Source organism: Triturus cristatus, chromosome 8 (assembly GCF_964204655.1).
Source record: "Triturus cristatus chromosome 8, aTriCri1.1, whole genome shotgun sequence".
Classification (NCBI taxonomy): Eukaryota; Metazoa; Chordata; class Amphibia; order Caudata; family Salamandridae; genus Triturus; species Triturus cristatus.
The window spans coordinates 1247129673-1247149978 of record NC_140591.1 but is presented as its reverse complement, the minus strand read 5'-3'; the positions used below and the strand labels follow the sequence as shown (position 1 = coordinate 1247149978).

Genomic DNA, 20306 nt, shown 5'->3' with positions numbered 1-20306 from the left:
TATCCGTTACAAGCTAAGATAAAACAAGGGAGAGCGAGGTTGAGATAGGCAGTGGAGGAGCAAGCACGCGCGGCCACGCTAATTGAAAACAGATGGGCCCTGCACACCGCTGCTCGTTCCTGCAAGGTGGATTCCAGCACAAGCATGAGTGCTTCAAAAGAGCTGACCAATTTCTAAAGGTGATCTCCTAGAGCATCGCAATGCGCTCTGCCTAGGCGAGACCTAACGACATTGTTCTTTATTCAAATATATTTTTATTAGAGGCTTTTTTCAATCAGCCCTCTTTGTCCGTTTAAAGTGTCGCTATTGGTTTGCTTCTGCTCACCATATCCTACAGCATAGGTCCATGGGTCAGCCCATATGAGCCTTTGCCATGCTTCACTGTGAGGGATGGTATTTCACTCTTCCACATATTCTTGAAGGCAGTCCACTTCAGTGCCAGGGTATCTCTGCTTTCATTTCTTCTATAGTGAAGATTTTTATTTATTTATTTTTTAGATGTGCCATTCTTTACTTACTTTTTGCAAACAAATGCACACCACCTTTAGGTGTTTATTACTTTTGCATTTTTAAAGTCTATTACATATGTTTGCAAAAAAACTAGAAAATAAAAAAAAAATAGTTTCCAAAGGCAGACCTGTTGGCTTTGACAAGGCTTATTCTTACGAGGAAAGTTAAGCACTTATTCAAAGAGTGCCAGAAAACTAGGCTTTCTTCAAAGTGTAATGTTGTACTGTGGCAGTTTAGTGAGTTAAATATTAAGTTATCTGCTGATGCAGTATTATTAACTAAATGTACATTACTGCTATACGTTAGCTAATTGCAGAGTCTGACTTTTTAATTTTTGATTCTTATTGTTACAGAAAAGTAGAAAATATGATTCTGTACATTTTCCTTTATTAATGTAGAAACTTCCAAAAGAATCGCAGATTAATAAAATGATGCACAATTTGACATCAGATTGTGCTAATGAAATGTTGTGGTTAGTGTTTACAAAATATGCATACATTTTTTTAAAAAATGCTCTTCCCTTGGGGTTCCCTCCTTTGAGAGATAATCACATTTTTGTAAGTCAATTAAAATGAAATGTTAAGTGCTTATTCTCCAACACTCAAACCTATGATCTTGTTCTGTCTCCATTTTGTAAAGCACAAAATATTTTCCACAGGTTATCGAAGCCAGACGGCAACAAACCTCTTTCATTGAAAGATCTCCCAATGAAACACTCCAAACCGTTGCAGGGTGATAACTCCCAAAATGACAACTGAAGCCACCTATTGCATTTGGTAAAACGTTGCAGGCATGCGTGTCTCAAGAACCTCTCCTTACCAAGTGAATCGTTTGGGCCACAGTGCCTGAAGAGGAAACTGCATGGGCAGGGGCCTGACTTTGGCCATGTGGGCATTCCGATGTAACGCTTTCACTCCTACTGGTTTCTCTATGATCCCTGCAAAGGAGCTGGAATACAGTTTTCCGAACACTGCTGGATAGTGTAAAGTACATGACTGGATCTAGGCAACTATTGAAGGCTGAGAATACCAGCATGATCTCGTTGGTGTTGTGAATTATGTTTTGCCAATAGCAGGATGTGGTTTTCAGCTGAGATGTTATATAGAAGAATCGGAAAGCGTGGTATGGAGCAAAGCATATGGTGAAAATGAAAAGCACGACAAATGATTTCCGGGCTGTTCTGTAATACTTCACAGAGTTGGGCAGATTTGGTCTTGCCTTGGAGACATGAAAAAGGGTCTTCGCAATTTTAACATAGGAAAGAATGAGGAGAATGAAAACAACCCAAAAGACTACAACAATAAAATAGTTGAATATCGCCTTCCACGTCTCTCGTAGCCTGTAATGGAAGCACATGGTAGACTCACTCTGTTTACTGCCCAGCTTGTGTGCTACCAAGGGAATAACCGCACCAACTGACAGGGCCCACAGGAGGCTGCAGATGTAGATGCTGCATTTTGTTCTTGACATTTTATGTCTCTGCAAAGCACGTGTAACTTTTATGTACCGGTCCATGCTGATCAGTCCGAGAAGTATGATGCTAATATACATGTTCATATAGAAGAGATTACCCACAACCCTACAGAAAGGCACGCCCATTAGCCATTTGTTTTGATTAATATGATACATTATCCGGAATGGGAGGCAGAAGATAAGCAGAAGATCAGCGATGGCAACGTTAAGGAGGTAAACTTGAATGGAGTTCCGTTCTTTATGAATCCACAGAAATACATAGAGTGCGAGTGCGTTGCCTATTATCCCAATGATAAATGTTACTGAGTAAGACACTGCTAAAACTCCATTGAGGGACTGTTCATCGATTGTGCATTCCATAGAACTGGAGGTGTCCGAGGAATGGTTGTCCATGGCATCGCTGGTGTTGGTTGTTGTGTAGTTCTTCCAGAGGTTGGAAAAGGGACCGATACTGGTCACAGTTGCATCCATCTCATTGAATTTCTAGAAGCATAAAAAAGCAAATCATTATTTTGTTTGCAAATATATTGATGAATGCAGTGTTAAGTTATTTTGATATCCGTCATTGCCCCGAAGACGTGGACAAACAAATGAGCAATTTATGACCTAGCTATACTCCGAGTTCTCCATTATAACTGGGTTCAACATAAAATGTAAATGTATTGTTAGTCAATTTGTTTTTCTTCATTTGAAAACATGGATATTTTGAATAGACATTGATATGGCACGCTTATTCTTTTTTACAATGTAATTCAGTAGAGCTGTCTCAGAATGTTACATGGTTAGGTGCATGACACAACACTGTATCGGCAACAGCCCTGACATATAATTGAATACTCCTAGTCATTTCAGCCTTTCTCCCGAAAACATGTAGTGCTGTGAAAAACTGGAGAAGTTCTTTTCTCAAACTCTGAGGCGGTTCACTGCTCGCATACAGAATTGGCTGCAGCCTTCTTTATTAATCAAATACAGGTCTTATTACTTCCCTTTGTCACAGACTGGGTTTTCTGTATCCAACATAGTCTTGCAGTGTCATTGGTGCGCTAAGTCTGTTAAACGAGCCAGGGCTTGTGTTAGGTACAGGACCTGCATTCCGGAAACTGATCAAGAATGGAGAAATAAGAGAGGGTTGTGTAGAAGTGGGAGGAAGGCCGTTCATTTACATGGTGATCCAAAGCCAGCTAGTATCAACTGGTCTGATTGGAGTCTCCCCTTCAACCTTCCAGATGACATGCTATGGAATGTAGGCCACATTCTACTGGTTTTAGACGCAAATACCCATCTCTTTGGATCACCTGGTGTTTATATGCCGGTCACTTTTCCTTCACATTCCCGCAAAATAATATTGATATGGTATGTGCCCACAGCATCCTAAAGTGATGATCCCAAGCTAATGTTAATGTCAAACCTTCCTGCCGACCTATTTCTAGCCAAGGGTTCCATGATACTGAGTGAGTAGAGGCCACAATCATTCCAAATCTTAGAGCATGAACAAAATATCCTTTACTAATTAATCACTCAGAAATGTTACTACGGTCTGTCTCCCATTCCATTTCGGTGGAGCTATCCCACCACCTTGTTTAATATATCACAAGAATGTTTCAAACGATTAAAAATGTACTTCATAGTGGGAGATCAAGTCCTAATGTGAGCAAAAATGTGAAGGTGATATTTCCCCAAAGTAAAAATAAGTATAGTAAAAGCTATAAATCAACATTGTTTGATATCTTCAGTGTGATTAAAAACAAAGCCAAGAGCCAAAATGCATGACTGTACCCATGACAGCATTGATGGTGATGAGCTTCACTTCATAAGATGCTATGTAAAGTGGGATCTGAAATGTGAAAATATTCCTTAAAGTTGCAACTCACTTGTTTTTGTGATGCTTTGAACTCATTTGAGAGCATTTCTTAAACGTTTATTTAAAACACAAGCACTGACTTGTTCCACTGGTGTGTAAATGACCCTTAAAGCACCCAAGTCACAAAGCCAGTCTTCTGAACAAAGGTGCTGCTTTAATGAAGTTATGATTTTTTTATTTAAATAAAGCATATTTCATTTATTAACTGGTTGCTTTAGTTCCTTAGTCTGTTACTTATTCTTAAATTCAAGCAAGATGTAATCTACTCTGACTAAGGAAATGGCTTGTTTCATAATGTTGAGCCACAGGCTGGAAGGCTCAATAAGACAAAATGGTAAGAGACGATGCTAGATGAGTGTCTGGTGCGACAGGCACGAACAAACAATAGAAATGTTCCTTGAAGCCCGATGGCCACAGCCCCTTTGCTTCAAGTAGCAGGAGTAATGTCCAGCTAAAAAATGGTACCTGGATACACAGTTCTGCAAAGAATTATCTAAAGGTGTAATAAATGCTGATCAACCTATGCTGATTCTAATATTGTAAAAAAATACAGGTATGTAACGATAGCAGGTACAGTGAATAGGATGATGAAAAAATGCTTAATATAAGAAGTGGAATTCAGTACTTTGTATGTATGTGCTTTTTTAGAATTCGTGTTACAAAGCAGTCATAAATAAAATAAAAACCAAAAGATAGTTTACACAGGATGACACTTAAGAATGAAAAAAGCAAGCTCAACAGTGATTTCTAGTTATATAAGGAATGGAGAAATTCTCACCGAAACCGTAATGTAATTGTATCCAATTGGAAGTGATAACTTCCCTTAAATATTTATTAAGATAACCTTTTATGCATGTACCACTCCATAGGCATTGGCACAAGTGCACAATAAATACTTTTGTGTTTCTGGGAATAATTGTATAGACCCTGTACAAAAAGGTCAGAGACTCCTCGACAAGAGAATTCTTGCCAAAAGAGACCCCATAATCTTCAAAACAAATGGGAGACCCTTGATGAATTATTGAACACATTAATGAGACTAAGACAGTGAGTGGCTGATCGTTAATTCAGACAGGCGCACCTGAATGCCTTTGGTACAGAATTATGACGCTTCTGTGTCCTGACCACAACCTACATATCCGAATAGGAAGCTCAGTAAAACACTGTGGTTTTCTGAAATAGTCTGTATTTCCTAACTTGCCACCTATCGCGCCCCTTCCTTTTTTCTTACTCCGCGCTCTTAAGTGGCTGGATCGCAATACAGAATAGCTATTAAATAAACAAATAATTTCCCCTATGCTTTTTTAAGAGTCACAAACAACTATGCTTCTATATAGAAAGGGAAAGAATGAAAAACTTTACCCCTTAAATTTGAGAATGGCCGCAGAAGAAACTTATGATCTCAATACTCATAACCTAACAGTTAGACTTTTCAGCATTTTGATTCATGATTAGAAATGTTTTGATCTCCAAGGGAATCTGCAGTATGTAAGCTAATTCAGACTTGGATGTCATGGTAGGATTGACATAAATACTTACTTTTGGATTTACAGCATGCAAGCAGTAAAAAGAAGCATGGTACTGTGATATACTTTAGCTGATCACTTAAACAGAATGTAAATTGGCAAGTTAAATTCGTATACTATAAGAAAACACACAAATCTTTCATCTTTCTCAATTGCATAGCTACTTAAAACAATGGCAAAGTACATAAAATAGTAGAACTCCTAAAAGAATTGCACTTGACTGACTGCGGCCCCCTAGTACAGAAATTAAAATCGTATGTTCGAGGCATATGAGCTGCAGATTACACACTTTTGCATAGATCGCCATCTGGTGTTGGGCCCAGATGTTTGCAGTTTGTTTTTCCTCTTGGAAAGTCTTTGGAAGTCACGAGGTCGGTGACTCCTCCTCCTTTGGATCGTATTGCGCATGGGCTTCGGCTCCATCCTCAGATCGTTTTTTTCCGCCATCGGGCTCGGATGTAATACTTCGCGCTCCGGTTCCGAACATTTCCAGTTCGACGATCGAAGCGGAATCCTCGCTCATCGCGGTATTGTTCAGATCCTGATCTCCTCAATCACCTTCTCTTCGACACACCTTTGATTCCAGTCGTCGACGGCGGCCTTCGGGCCTATCCAATTGGAAAGAACTCCATTCAAGAAGTGCCCTCGATGTGGGTCCAAATTCCCCCACACCGACCTTCATGAGGTGTGCAACCTCTGCCTCTCCCCTGAACACGAGGCTCGAGACTGTCCCGCCTGCAAGTCTTTCAGATCGAAAAAGACTATTCGAGATCGAAGGGCCAGACGAAACATGGCGCACTCCTCGACCTCCGTTCCAGTCGACATCTTCGGGGACGACGTTGAAGCTCCGGGACAGCAGCACACCGAAAAGGACCTCGTCAGTGCTTCCGAAGCCGACGACTCGGATATGGAGGACATCACCCCGGCGCAGAGGGTCGTGAGTAATATACCCGCTCCCACACCGACACCCAAAAAGGCTTCGGTCACGCCTTCGCCTCCGAGCCTAGGCAAGACCAAAGACACTGCTTCGAACACCCCACCTTCGGGCCCGGTGAAGAAGCCTAATAAGCCTTCCGGCAGCTCGGGCTCGAGCCAGCCTGCCAGCGGTGCCGATTAACACACTTCGGCACCGAAAAAGAGACCGGCCTCTACCTCGACACCGAGCTCCGCACCAAAGCCCTCGGTGTCGAAACTCAGCCTTTCGGTACCGACCAAACATCATAAGGCCCTCGGCACCGACACCCCCGCGCCGAAGCCTGCCTCGGCGCCGACCAAAAAATTCGGAGGTTCCAAAAAAACACGGCACGGACAAGCCTAAAAGCCATCGGCCCCGAAACCTTTGGTGCCGACCGAACAAACATTGTCTCAAGAACTGATTACACCGGATCCTTTGCAAAAGACACTTACCAAGGATCCAAAAACTGGACATTTGGCACTTTCTTCTAAAAAGAGACATTTGGACAAACCGGCTCCGCCTCCACATCCAAAGAGGAAAGACTGTGCTACCTCCCCTTTCAGAGTGCCTTCCCCACCTCCTCCACCCTCTCCACCTCCGCCCCCTCCACCTTCTCCACCCCTGCCACATCGCTCTCACCCCATCTCCAGACCATGATGATTAGGGGGACCCATACTACGATCCAGGGGATGTGCCACAAGACCCCACCCCTACAGGATCCCCGAACCCATGGGACAATTATAATAACCCCGACATTCCAGATGTCCCACAAGATGACCTTTATCCATCCAGGCCATCTCCACCAGAAGACGCATTAGGTTTTCACCACCTACTTCAGAGGGTGGCACATTATCACGGGGTAGAGCTACACACTGACCCGGTGGAGGAAGATTTCCTCCTAGACACCTTTGATACCTCACATAGGTCTACTTCTATACTACCTATGCTCAAGGGGGTAATAAAACATGCACCAGAGGTTTTTAAAGACCCAGTCAGGGCTAGGGTCATTAACCCACACATAGAGAAAAAGTATAAAGCTGCCCCCACAGATCCAGCCTATATCAAAGGGCCAGCGCCACTGGATTCCCTAGTGGTATCCACTGCACGGAAGAGGTCAAACTCCCAGGCGTCAGGCGAAGCACCACCACCTGACAGAGTCAAAGCTACTAGACTCGTCGGGAAAGCGCACTGCGTCACAGGCAGCCAATATATGGCGTATCGCCAACACTCAAGCGCTATTGGCCAGATACGACAGAGCGCATTATGATGAACTAGAAACCATCATGCACCATCTCCCAGAAAAATACAGAAATAGGGCCAATGAATTAATTCAAGAGGGCAAGACCATAACTAACACCTCTATACGCTGTGCCTTAGATGCAGCAGACACAGCCTCCAGGGCCATTAACACTAGCCCCCTCCTCCGTCGCCATGCTTGGCTGAGAGTTTCAGGCTTTAAACCTGAGGTACAAGCCTCCATATTAAATCATCCATTTGATCAAGAACATCTATTCGGTCCAAAGGTAGATGAGGCCCTCGAGAAGATGAAGAAGGACACAGATACGGCGAAATCTATGGGAGCCCTGCAGTCACACCGTCCTAGACGCTCCTTTCGCCGCTCTTCCTTTCGGGGCACGGCCAGAGGATACTCCTCAGATAGCGCGTCCACTTCCTACAAATCCCCTGCTCAATCCACCTTCACAAGGGGTTATCAAAGAGGCGGCTATAGAGGCAATAACAATAAAGGCAAAACAAATACCGCCCGCTCTGCCACACCGCCTACCCAATGACTTCCCCCTGCTCCCTCCAGACCATCCCACTCCGGTCGGGGGCAGACTACAAAATTTCCTTCATGTCTGGGAGACCATCACATCAGACAGATGGGTGACCCAAATTATTCGTTCAGGGTACTGCCTAGAATTGACATCTACCCCCCCAACATTCCACCCAGGCTACGCCCAATGTCACAAGGACATTCCACGTTACTAAAACAGGAGGTAATCTCCCTCCTACAAAAACAGGCGATAGAACAAGTCCCCCCCCCAACCGGCAAAATTTAGGGGTCTACTCCCTATATTTTCTGATACCAAAAAGAGACGAGACTCTACGACCTATCTTAGATCTCCGGCCTCTAAACACATACATACATTCGGACCATTTTCACATGGTAACACTTCAGCAGGTACTTCCGCTCCTCTCCCACAACGACTTTCTTACCATGCTGGACTTGAAAGACGCATACTTTCACATTCTGGTACACCATGCTCACAGAAAGTACCTCAGATTCGTAGTGGACGGGCAACACTACCAGTTCAAGGTGCTCCCATTCGGGGTCACAACAGCACCAAGGGTATTCACCAAGTGCCTAGCCGTAGTGGCGGCACACCTCAGAAGACAGAACATTCACGTCTTCCCATATTTGGACGACTGGCTAATAAAAGCCACGTCCTACAACCAATGTGTACATCACACCGCCACTACAATCCAACTACTTCACCAGCTGGGCTTCACGGTGAACCACCAAAAGTCCCAGCTAATACCATCCCACACAAAGCAATACCTCGGTGCCACCATAGACACCTCAAAAGCCATAGCCTACCCCAATCCGGCCAGGATTGCAAACATTCAGGCTTTGCGTCAAAAATTCATACCTCAACACTCTCTCCCAGCAAGAGTGTTTATGCAACTGATAGGGATGATGGCCTCTTGCATTTTCATAGTGCCTCATGCAAGACTCCAGATGCGTCCACTCCAAGAGTGCTTAGCGCGCCAATGGAACTAGGCCCAGGGGCAACTGACAGATCTGGGGTTGGTAGACGGTCGCACCCATCGCTCTCTGCAGTGGTGGAACACCATGAATCTTTCCAAAGGTCGACCGTTCATGGACCCGGTTCCACAAATAATCCTAACAGGCGCATCGCTCTCCGGCTGGGGAGCTCATTAATTACACCTCACAGTGCAGGGCACATGGACGCCGCAACAAAAGTTACTCCACATCAACCATCTGGAGTTATTGGCAATCTTTCTAGCCCTAAAATCCTTTTACACACACATTTTAGGCAAGGCAGTCCTTATTCGCACAGACAACATGACGGCCATGTACTACATTCAAAAACAAGGCGGCACACACTCTCCACAACTCTCTCAACTAGCACAGAGCATCTGGAGATGGTCAATTCCACACAAAATCTTTCTCCTAGCCCAACAAGTCCCAGGAGTCCAAAACACCATGGCAGATCTGCTCAGCAGACAGACGCAGCAGATCCACAAGTGCGAACTTCACCCTCAAGTTCTTCACCCGTTCTTTCAGATGTGGGGGCATCCACACATAGACCTCTTCGCCACCCACCAAAACAAAAAATGCCCAAGCATCGCCGCCAGATACCCACACCCATTGTCCAAATGCAATGCGATATGGATGAACTGGTCAGGCAAATTTGCGTACGCCTTTCCACCTCTCCCACTAATTCCATTAGTGGTGCGAAAGCTCCAACAGCACTCCCTCACACTGATACAAGTAGCTCCAACATGGGCCAGACAACCGTGGTACACCACGCTGCTGGAACTCTCAGTAGTGCCACACCAAAAGTTACACCTCTCACCATGCCTCCTAACCCAGAACCATGGAGAGATCAGACACCTGGACCCAGCTCAGCTCAACCTTGCGATCTGGCTCCTGAGATCCTAGAATTCGGATATCTTAACCTTCCCCCCCCGACTGTATGAACGTCATCAGAGAAGCTAGACGCCCTACTACTAGAGCCTGCTACGCTGCAAAGTGGAAAAGATTTGTTGTTTATTGCCATAACAACACAATGAACCCTCTAGACGCATCTATACAGCACATCATATGCTACTTACTCCATCTACAAAGGTGTAACCTAGCATATACATCCATTCGGCTACACCTCGCAGCAATTGCCGCTTACCTACAAAACAGACGGCACCTATCACTTTTCAGAGTGCCTGCCATTAAAGCCTTCATGGAAGGCCTCAAACGAATAATTCCCCCCAGAGTACCACCCTCACCTGTGTGGAACTTAAATATAGTTCTCACAAGGCTAATGGGACCGCCTTTTGAACCTTTGCATAAATGTGAACTGCAATTTCTCACATGGAAAACAGCTTTCCTTGTAGCCATCACTTCCCTTAGAAGGGTCAGTGAGATACAAGCACTTACTATACAAGAACCTTTTCTCCAAATGCACCCGAACAAGGTTGTCCTCCGTACCAACCCAAAATTCCTACCCAAAGTCATTTCCCCCTTTCATCTAAACCAATCGGTAGAATTACCGGGTTTTTTCTCGCAACCTCAAACTGTTGCAGAAAGGGCTCTACACACACTGGATGTTAAAAGGGCCTTACTTTACTATATCCAGAGAACACAACCTTTCAGAAAGACAAAACAACTGTTTGTCTCTTTCTCTCCACCACATAAAGGCAATCCCATCTCTAAATCAGGGATAGCTAGGTGGATTGTAAAATGCATACAGATTTGCTACCACAAGGCAAAAAGCACGCTATCTGTTCCCCCTAGAGCCCACTCTACACAAAAGATAGGGGCTTCTATGGCTTTTCTAGGGAACATCCCATTAGATGATATCTGCAAAGCAGCTACATGGTCAACACCGCACACTTTCACTAAACATTACTGTGTAGATGTGCAAACCAAGCAACAAGCTAGTGTGGGCCAGGCTGTACTAAAAACACTATTTCAAACCACTGCAACAGATACCGGTGGTCGCCGCTAAGGTTGGGAACTGCTATATAGTCTATGCAAAAGTGTGTAATCTGCAGCTCATATGCCTCGAACGGAATATGCTACTTACCAGTATGCATCTGTTCTTGGCATGTAGAGCTGCAGATCTACACACGCCCACCCGCCTCCTACCTGTATCTGTTCCAGTCTATCTTATTTAGATACAACACACATGGGTTTCTTCACTGTTACTACTACGCTCCATCTTTCCCTGTTGGCGAAAAACAATCTGAGGATGGAGCCGAAGCCCATGCGCAATACGATCCAAAGGAGGAGTCACCGACCTCGTGACTTCCAAAGACTTTCCAAGAGGAAATACAAACTGCAAACATCCGGGCCCAACACCAGATGGCAATCTATGCAAAAGTGTGTAGATCTGCAGCTCTACATGCCAAGAACAGATGCATACTGGTAAGTAGCATATTCCTTTTCCTGCATCCAGGGTATATATACTTAATGCTATAGAATAATTGTAGTGCATTTTAAAAATATTTTGAGCAGCTGTCATGAATTTGTAACAAAAATACAATCTGTTTCCATGTATATTCTACACCACTATACCCACAGATAGTACACCTCAGTATTGTAACTGCTGGTGTGTAGCAGAAATAACAGCGTTGCTTTTTTCCTCGACTTTCAATACACGGTAACCTACATGCACTTGAACTCACCCAGAACTTAATACATCTTGGCTAGAGCTCCTACTGATGCCAAAGAGGCACTAGCAGCAAATTTAGAAGCCATCATCATCCCCGCGACTACTTTAAATTCCCCATTATATAGACACCGTGCCAGTGGTATAAACACTCCTGGCCCTACTACATAACCATGAGGGAAAACTACTACTCCTCCACAATTCTCTCAAACAGGCCACATTCAGACAATATACAATAATAAATAATCTACCCTTGAAGGTAATACCAAAATTAAGAATCACTCAAAGAAATTCTCGTTATCTTAAAAGGTTTGCAGAGTCTATCAAGGTGAGTGGAGTGTGTCTTAACATCTCTCCATTGTTAAACCGTGTGGAGTAACAACAAAACTAAGATGCAGAGAAATAAACCCATATGTTTAGTAATGCACCGTCTACCATAGTTGTGACTGAGCACTATCTCTAGGATTTCCTTTTTATAACCGAGACATTGCTGTTTCACTCCGCGCACTTTCTCGTAAGTTGATGATCCTCCCTCCCCAAGGCTGGCAGTCAAGTGAAAAGGGGATGGTGTTTCAAAACTTCTAAGACATCAATTGAAACGTTCACTAATTACCCAAGAATACCGTCTCTTTGGAATTCTTCCAAATAAATATTCTTGACAAAAATTACTTGTTCCAAGAATATTCTAATGTACCACCTTGCCCCGTTCCTTAATGCTGGTAATAGGAAAACCTTACTTGGCGCTCAATATTAAACTAATTGGAATAACCCCTGTATTAATATTCAATTCTCTTAAGTTCCAAGGCTTATGGATTAGGAAAACATTTCAACCAGCTCCACATGAAAGATGTAGTATTCTGAGTAACCGAAAACACTCGCAAGGCCATGGATTCAGATCCATTGTACTTTTCACTTATGACTGTAACGCAGAAAGACACTTACCATACTAATCAAATGCAAAGCCCAAGGCGACTTCAGTCACCTACACATCACAAACATTGAGCCCCAGGTCTTGTTCCAAATCAAATGAAATCTCTGTGGTCATAGACACCAGCACACCACCTGCTGTGGTTCTAGGCTCTTACCTGTTTTTTTCTAGATTTAGCCCTCCAACAACCACCAATTTGTAGCAGATTTAAAATGCCAATGGCTGCACCATTGGGTAGGGGCAGATCGGCTCAACCCTGCACAGTCGTGTTTGGAGCTTCAAATGCGAACTGTCCGAAGTTAGTATTAAACCAGTTAAGAGCCAAATTAATACATTGTAGTGTCTCTTATTGGTGGTTACATAATTTTCCACCTTAAAACATTGTCATGTGAAAAAACAATATATTAGTTGCTTTAGGCTGCTTCAAACAAAGATGTGGCAATTCTCCAGCCAACTGTGAGCTGCTGTGTATAAATCATGACCTCCTACTTTCACAGGTCATTTTTAGGTCTTGCCTGGCGTAAGCAGCGCACATGCGCTGCTCTCGCCATGCAAGGGCTTCTTGGAATCGATACGATTCCAGAAGTCGTGTCGCTGCTCCGCCTGCAATTTTGATTTGTGCGCGTTGTTTTGTGTCATGGATAATGCAAAACACAGTGTAATGATTGCACCGGAGGCAATCATTACACTGAGTGTTACCACCCTGTTCGCTTTTGGCCCCGCCCACCGGGATTGGCTCTTTTACTTGCGGCATGACACAGTGCCTTCTAATTGCTGGGTGAGCACTTTCTTTTTTTCATTCGCACAATGGCGTGGCAACAGCTTTTTTTCAAGTCGGTGGATCATGGCGTCCGCACAAGCGCAGTAATTGTAGTGGCCACCTGTTTAGCTTTACTTTGTTGTGAATATGTGAACGGATGCTGTCTTTTTGTGTTTCTCTTTTCATACCTTCTTTCGGGTTTTCCATTGTGTGACATACTTCGAGCATGCTTTGCATCACAGAGAAAATCTCTCCTAGCTCCCTCGCCCATGTGTCTGTTACCTGAATGGCTAAAGAATTGTGATTGTTGGCCATGGCACAACCGTGTCTGTGTTTTGTTGTGTGCTTAGTGACACAATATCAATTCATGTCAGTTATCCGAAAACACTTTGTTGGTAGTTTCTTTTTAATTGTGTAGGCGCTATTTTCTTTTCTTTGAGCATGCTATGAAGAAGAGATCTAATTTGCAGTGCATGGGTGGCAGGGTACGTCTCTGTTCTAGCACGCACATCTAAAATCTTGTTTTAAACGTGACTGACAGCAGCACCGTATCCGAAGAAAATGCCTCTTTTTTTTTTGTGCTGAAATGACGTCAGAATTTGCTCTGCAAGTTTCAGTTGCACATACCCCACACAAATTGCACACATACAAGGGCGTGGCACCGCTGTCTACTTGAATGTCAGCCCCACTATTGCTTAAACCCTGTAGGAGCAGAGGATCCAACTACAGCTTTTTTATTTATAAAGTAGTTATTACAACTACTGTAAGTCTTCTTTCCTCACGCCCGTGCCACGCTTTAATCACATGCTTAGCAGGATCTAAGGAATGCCATGTCACCGGAAAGAGTAAGTTGTCCTTGTGTTTTGTATTGGCTAGTGGAGCGGAATAGGAAAGATGGTAGGGAAGAGCAGATGGGGTGCAGAGAGTAAGCATGACAACTCTTGCCGAGGTTAACACTCTGGAGTAACAACACTTTGAGTAGGCAAACATAAAATCGAATTCACTCCTGTTAGATCAACAGTGTTATGAAAAATTCAAATAGATCCAAAATAGTGGTTTGTCTGAATTTGTTTCAGGTTGGCTTGGCTTAGGTGATAAGGAAAGAGTATAACACTAAACTTTGTAACCAGGCTGTTTAAAAAAAAAAAAAAAACTCCAAGTTAACGCATGTTCAGTAAATTTTATTTGGGTGCATAACTTGGGCCCATTTCATTCAAGACAGACTAAAAAAAGCACCACTCTAAGACTTCTTAATTACACGTGTCAGTCACTGGAGAAAGCTAAAGTAATGCACAGTCACAAGGCCAGAATTTTAATATTGGCCTATTTCTGATGCTGCTGTGCTGTCATTTCGGTGACAGTTATGACTTTGCTTGTTAAAAGATGCCCTTTCTTTAAAGTCCGGAAGGTTGGTTTTAGCATCACTGCGAAGTGGATAGGATTCCACATTCTGGGGCCTATGATTAATTATTTAGAGATGTTTGCTACCACTATTGCCACAGCACTTTGTGCTTTCTTTAGTCCCCCCCCATAGACACTATGTTGCTGATATTTGCTACTTTGAATTACATCCCGAGAGTGGGCGTTCCAATGTTTTCCGGTTTCTTCTCTATTTTATTTTGGCAGTGGCTGCTTAGAGTGACTTGGTTTGTTTGTCAGTTTGGACTTGAATTGCATGGCAGTTTTTTTGGCATACGACTGTGGTCATGTTAGGTTTGTCACCTGACCAGTTTTCTGCTGGCACTACTAGTATTTTAATGTCTGGGCCTGCCCGAAAATGGGTAAAGTCGCCTTATGCGGGTATTTTTTCAGCCCTTATCTGTACATACTTTAAACAGCAAATATAAACAGAAAACACTTTAAAACTGTGTTCAAGAGCTGCGTCAATGATCCCTGACTAACTATTAAAGCAAACAAATACAGAAAAGTCATGTTAGAAATGGATGCATACGATTTTGTTTAAAGTTGTACTAAATGTCAAGTTTGGGCCTTTGCAGGGTCTCATAACAACAACATATGACCAGTATTTTTCTCTTGAAAAGGTGGCAACCCTAGGTGAGAGTTATGTGCCATCTAGTATCTATCACAGGAGGAGACTGGGAATCATTTAGCAGTGCTTTGTGTAGAGCCTACTGTAAGTAATTACATTTTATTGGTTTTGGTTTCTGTCCAGTGCTTGATGATCATGGCCAGTCAGTGTTTGGTTATCTGGATGTGGTTGTTGAGTCTCTCAGTCTCCAGCAGATATCTAAACGTTCAGATCTTTTTCTGACATTGAAAAAGATCTGAGCATTAAGGTATTTGCTTGGAAGCATGTCTCTAGAGTCGGTAGAGAGGGTCATTCAGTAGTTTCATGGATGTGTTGAATCTGTTGAAACAGTGCAGTGCCATCTAGTAGTTGTCTTCCTTGTCCGTACTCGGGTAGATTTTTTTTTCATTAGGTGGATAGTTTGCCTATGTGTAGCAAAAGTACATTTGCACATTGACTTTTTTCTTCAAGGAGTAAATAGTTCTAACTCTCTCTCTCTCTCTCTCACGGACTCTCTCTCTCCAAACTAACTCTCTCTCTCTCAATAACTCTCTATCACTAAATAACTCTCCATCTCTCTCTCTCTCTCTCTCTCACTCACTCACTCACTCACTCACTCACTCACTCACTCACTCACTCACTCACTCACTCACTCACTCACTCACTCTCTCACTCTCTCACTCTCTCACTCTCTCACTCTCTCACTCTCTCACTCTCTCACTCTCTCACTCTCTCACTCTCTCACTCACTCACTCACTCACTCACTCATTATCTTAACTGACTATCTCACTAACTGTTACACAAGTACTATTTCCCAAGAGTCAGCCTCCTGTTATTTATACACCCCATAACAAGCAAGTATTCACACACGCAGAAACAAGTTGCCAGCATTCACAGGACAAAATTAAATCAAGACATTATTTATGGGTAATACTTTTTTAATATGGTCTTTCATTCGTACGTCCTGCTTTCTCGGTTATATATAAGGTAACAAAAATGCTTTGAACACTTCTTTATTGTAACTGTTCAGCATCCTGCTAACTGATGTACAGCAGAACTTAAAAACATAGGCAAAGTCAATATCTCTGGCTAAACTCTTAATAGGTCCCAAAGGCGAGACCTATTGGCTATGCCAATGCTTGTTTTTGGGCTGGCACTGCAATGAGTCATAGTGATATCTAGTAAACATAGTAGACCATTAAGGGTCTTGTCTTGCAACACTATATTGCATCCTTTACTCTGGAATTTTTTTCCTGACTGACTTAAGGCAGTGAATTCATACCAATCCTTATGCATTGGCAGCGCCATTAGATCAGGCTTTTGTTAATGCAAGTGTTTAGCTGTCTTTGCTGTCCCCCCAGTTTTCATAGAGATAGACATTCCCGTATTGGAGCTCATCTTGGTCTACAGCAGTGTGAAAGTTGGAACTATGGCCATTTTGCTAGACTGGCCTCATTGGCATGGCAAGGCTGTATCCTCAACGAGGTGTGTTATGAAAAGGCGTTAGTAATTGAAGTTTGCCTGTAAGTGGAGAACTTAAAAGTTAAAGAGACAGTAATTAAGTTATATCTTTAAGAAAGACTGTGCATGCACATATTTACATTGCGAAGAAAAAAAATCTGAGCATCACACAACATAGTATTCTAACAGATCAGTAAAACAAATGAATGTGAAAGTTCTGTTATTCAGAACTGCGTCTTTGACAGGTTTACATTTCCTAAACGAAAAGACTATACATGAACAATGAAAATGTTGTCATTACTGCCAAATAAATGCATCAAAGAAAATGCACTAGATTTCAATTGAAAGCTTCACTCTTATCACATCTGCTGTAACTATCCTCAAAATGTCATGCATTTGATGTTTGCTGTTCCTGCGTGGATTCTTGCACACTCATTCTATATACACGGAGGTATGTACGAAGTGTTCCATTCCCAAAGATGTCTTGATAAGGCAGCATTGAAACTGGTAAGATATCACACTTCTCCTTCCTTTCGAAAATAACAATATACAGTTGCAGAATCTTTTTTTTTTTTTTACAAAACAAACTAATTACAAAGAAGACCACAAAACCAACCAAACAGTATCAGCAGTATGAGTGAAATATACAGTAATCATAAACAAAAAAAGTGAAAATGAACATCAATGTATACATATAATAAGAGATTAACTCAGTCTTTTAAATAATTTAGACGTTTATTTATCTTCAAACTTTGTTCAGCACAAGATACATAATCGCCTTCTTTTGAAAAATGAGACCTCTTATTGTCATCAAATGTGACCTGAACTTCCTCTTCCTTTTCTGTTTGACACGTCAGTCCCAGAATATATTCTCACCACCCTATTTAAGCTCCAAATTCTGCCCTCATTTGTGTTTATGGAATTTCTGAGGGGCTTTATTACTTTGTAAATTCGAGTAACCCTGGACTATAATGCACAGCCCATCTGTTCTCTTAATTTTTACCAAATCACCAACCTTAACAACACCATCTTCGACATTTTTCTTTTTATCAAAATAACTTTTTCTTTTCATCCCGCCGAATCTTTTACATGCCTCTTACTCGAATCTGTGAATGTTATATCCTTTATCTATTTTATCTAGCTAGGACATATCAATACTTTGATGCTAGAAAGCATATTTTAGAAAGGCCATATTTTCTTCAATCAAAATTGAAATAACCTAATTGTACCTGAACCGAAGTAGACCGGTTGGATTTCACTGAATGATTAACGTGTTCCCTCTTACCAAGTACCACTAAGTTTAACCCTCCTCGGATTCAAATTTCATCAGTGTTAACTCTTTATTAGTAGAGGTAAAACACATGGCATGGCACTTTTTTGCACACCTTGCCGTGACATTTCAAAAACAAACTTTCATTCCAGTAGCTGTCAAATCTGGAGTGGACTTTTGTGGTTGATTGTATTTCAGACTGCCCTCAAAACTCAAGTGCAGCCCCTGTCTTAAACAGAGTTGAGCCACTCTGCTAATCCTTGGTTTCGCATGGCACAAACGCATGCAGCCAACAGTAAAAGGTATTGATTGACATCCAGTGTAGCATAACATCAGATTTGAAACACGGGTGATTGATGGGTGTAGTAAATTTGCCTTTTCTGCTTGGTCACCACAGATTTTTTGATTTTTCTGCACCCTATTTTTGCTAACTTTAGGATTCCCTGCACTTTACCACTGATAAACAGTAGTAAAGTGCCTGTGTTTCCCCCTTAATTCATGTGCTGTACATTTGCATTCCCTATTTGATTTCCCTATAAGTCCTTTGTGTATATAGCACCTTCAATGCACCTATAGCATGACAAGTCAAATATCTTATGTGGGCTGCAGTGTGTATTCAACTATCCGTAGATATGACCAAAATATATTTCTGTTGAGCCCACCACTGTGCTTTGGCTAGGCTGCAGTTTGAGTGCATTGGCACAAAGCAGGAAAAAGTGTCTTTGTTAGTTAGGAAAAGCCTATTTTTATATATTCATATTGACCCCCAAAGTCGTCTTGTAGGGCCACAGGGCAATATGCTAATACATAAAAACAGCACACAATACATATTGAAATTAATGAAACCTCACTGTGAAATCTCAGTGAAATGAAACCCTGAATCTGTTTCACTTTGTAGACCTTTTCCTAATAGGCGTGGGAGGGGTCACAATCTTTATATGCGTAGCATGTGTTGACCAGAGATACATATGCTTAGCATTATCCTGCCGTCTAGCGTTGGGCTCGGATGGTTAATAGTTATTTTTCTTCAAAGACTTCTTTGAGTCAAGAGGTATAGTGACCCCTCCTCCGGTGTGTATTGTGCCTGTTCCTCGGCTCCTTTGTTAGATTGTTTTTTTCTGCCATCGGGTTTGGATGTTGTTTATAGCAGCTCGGGGACTGAAGCTACAGTCTACACTGAGGCCTTCTTAGGCTTTCGGTCTTCTCTCCGAACCGATAAATCTCAGATTCAGAAGGCAACAACTGGTGATGTCAATATATTCACGCAAAAAGAACAGTTGATGGACAGAATGCAGAACAGTGTCATACATTCACCCCAGTACAGAGATCTGGGCCTAAATCCATTGTTGTTTTGCTCCCCATGCCATTCCAGTTTGAACCCAACCATATGCAATCAATATATTCATAGCACCCACCTGGGCTCGGGCCCTCCGTTCATCCTATTCTGCGTCTCCATTCAACAACAGGACTACGTCCATGAGGGAAGGAAAACACACCCTTCAGCTTTTGTCCCAACTGCCACGCACAATATTCCAGAGAAGACTTACAGAAAGTTAGCAGTCTATATTTATCTTCGGAAAACAAAGAAACATTCTGTGAGGCGTGTTTGGTGTTCAGGTCGAAAAAGACTCTTCGGCAACGAAGAGAGTGTTGTTGGGCCCACACAAACATGCAGCGCCGCTCGGAAGAAGCTCCAGATATCTTAGGGGACCAGTTGCCGGACTCCAGGAAAAAAACGGAAGCCTCAGGCGCGCCAACAGATGTACAAATACTGCTGGCTAACAGTGGAGGCAGTTGGAACTCCGAGCCAGACTCCGTACAAGGGCACATGAGTACCTTGGCGAAAGTGCCCAAAATGCTACCAGACCACCCACACCGGCTTTCAGAGACCCACTGCCTTCGGGCCATGGAGCAACAGGCACACAAACAAAAGTCCATTGCGCCTTGAAAGCCTTTGACTAGCGTCGAAAAATTCAAAGCATTAAAATTTGTTTCAGCACCCACTCCAAAACTAGCTTCATCGGCGCAGCCGAAATCAAATTAGGACTCCGAGCCAAAGAAACATACATTGGACCAATAAAGATCCGAAACATGGTTCAGCAGCATAGCCTTTTGTGTC

General features: G+C 42.7%; 2 protein-coding genes across 11 annotated transcripts in view; one reads left to right on the top strand and one right to left on the bottom strand.

Annotated features, from left to right (window-relative positions):
* The window catches only part of CASK (calcium/calmodulin dependent serine protein kinase), a 1269229-nt gene that overhangs the window by 520830 nt on the left and 728093 nt on the right, over positions 1–20306 (top strand). The gene's annotated exons all lie outside the window — the stretch shown is intronic.
* GPR34 (G protein-coupled receptor 34) overlaps positions 884–20306 on the bottom strand; it is a 34458-nt gene continuing 15035 nt past the window's right edge. Inside the window, exon 3 of the mRNA XM_085622940.1 lies at positions 884–2466. Within this exon, the coding sequence (XP_085479066.1) occupies positions 1312–2454 (1143 nt within the window). The 5' untranslated portion in view covers positions 2455–2466 and the 3' untranslated portion in view covers positions 884–1311. The remainder of the gene's footprint in view (positions 2467–20306) is intronic.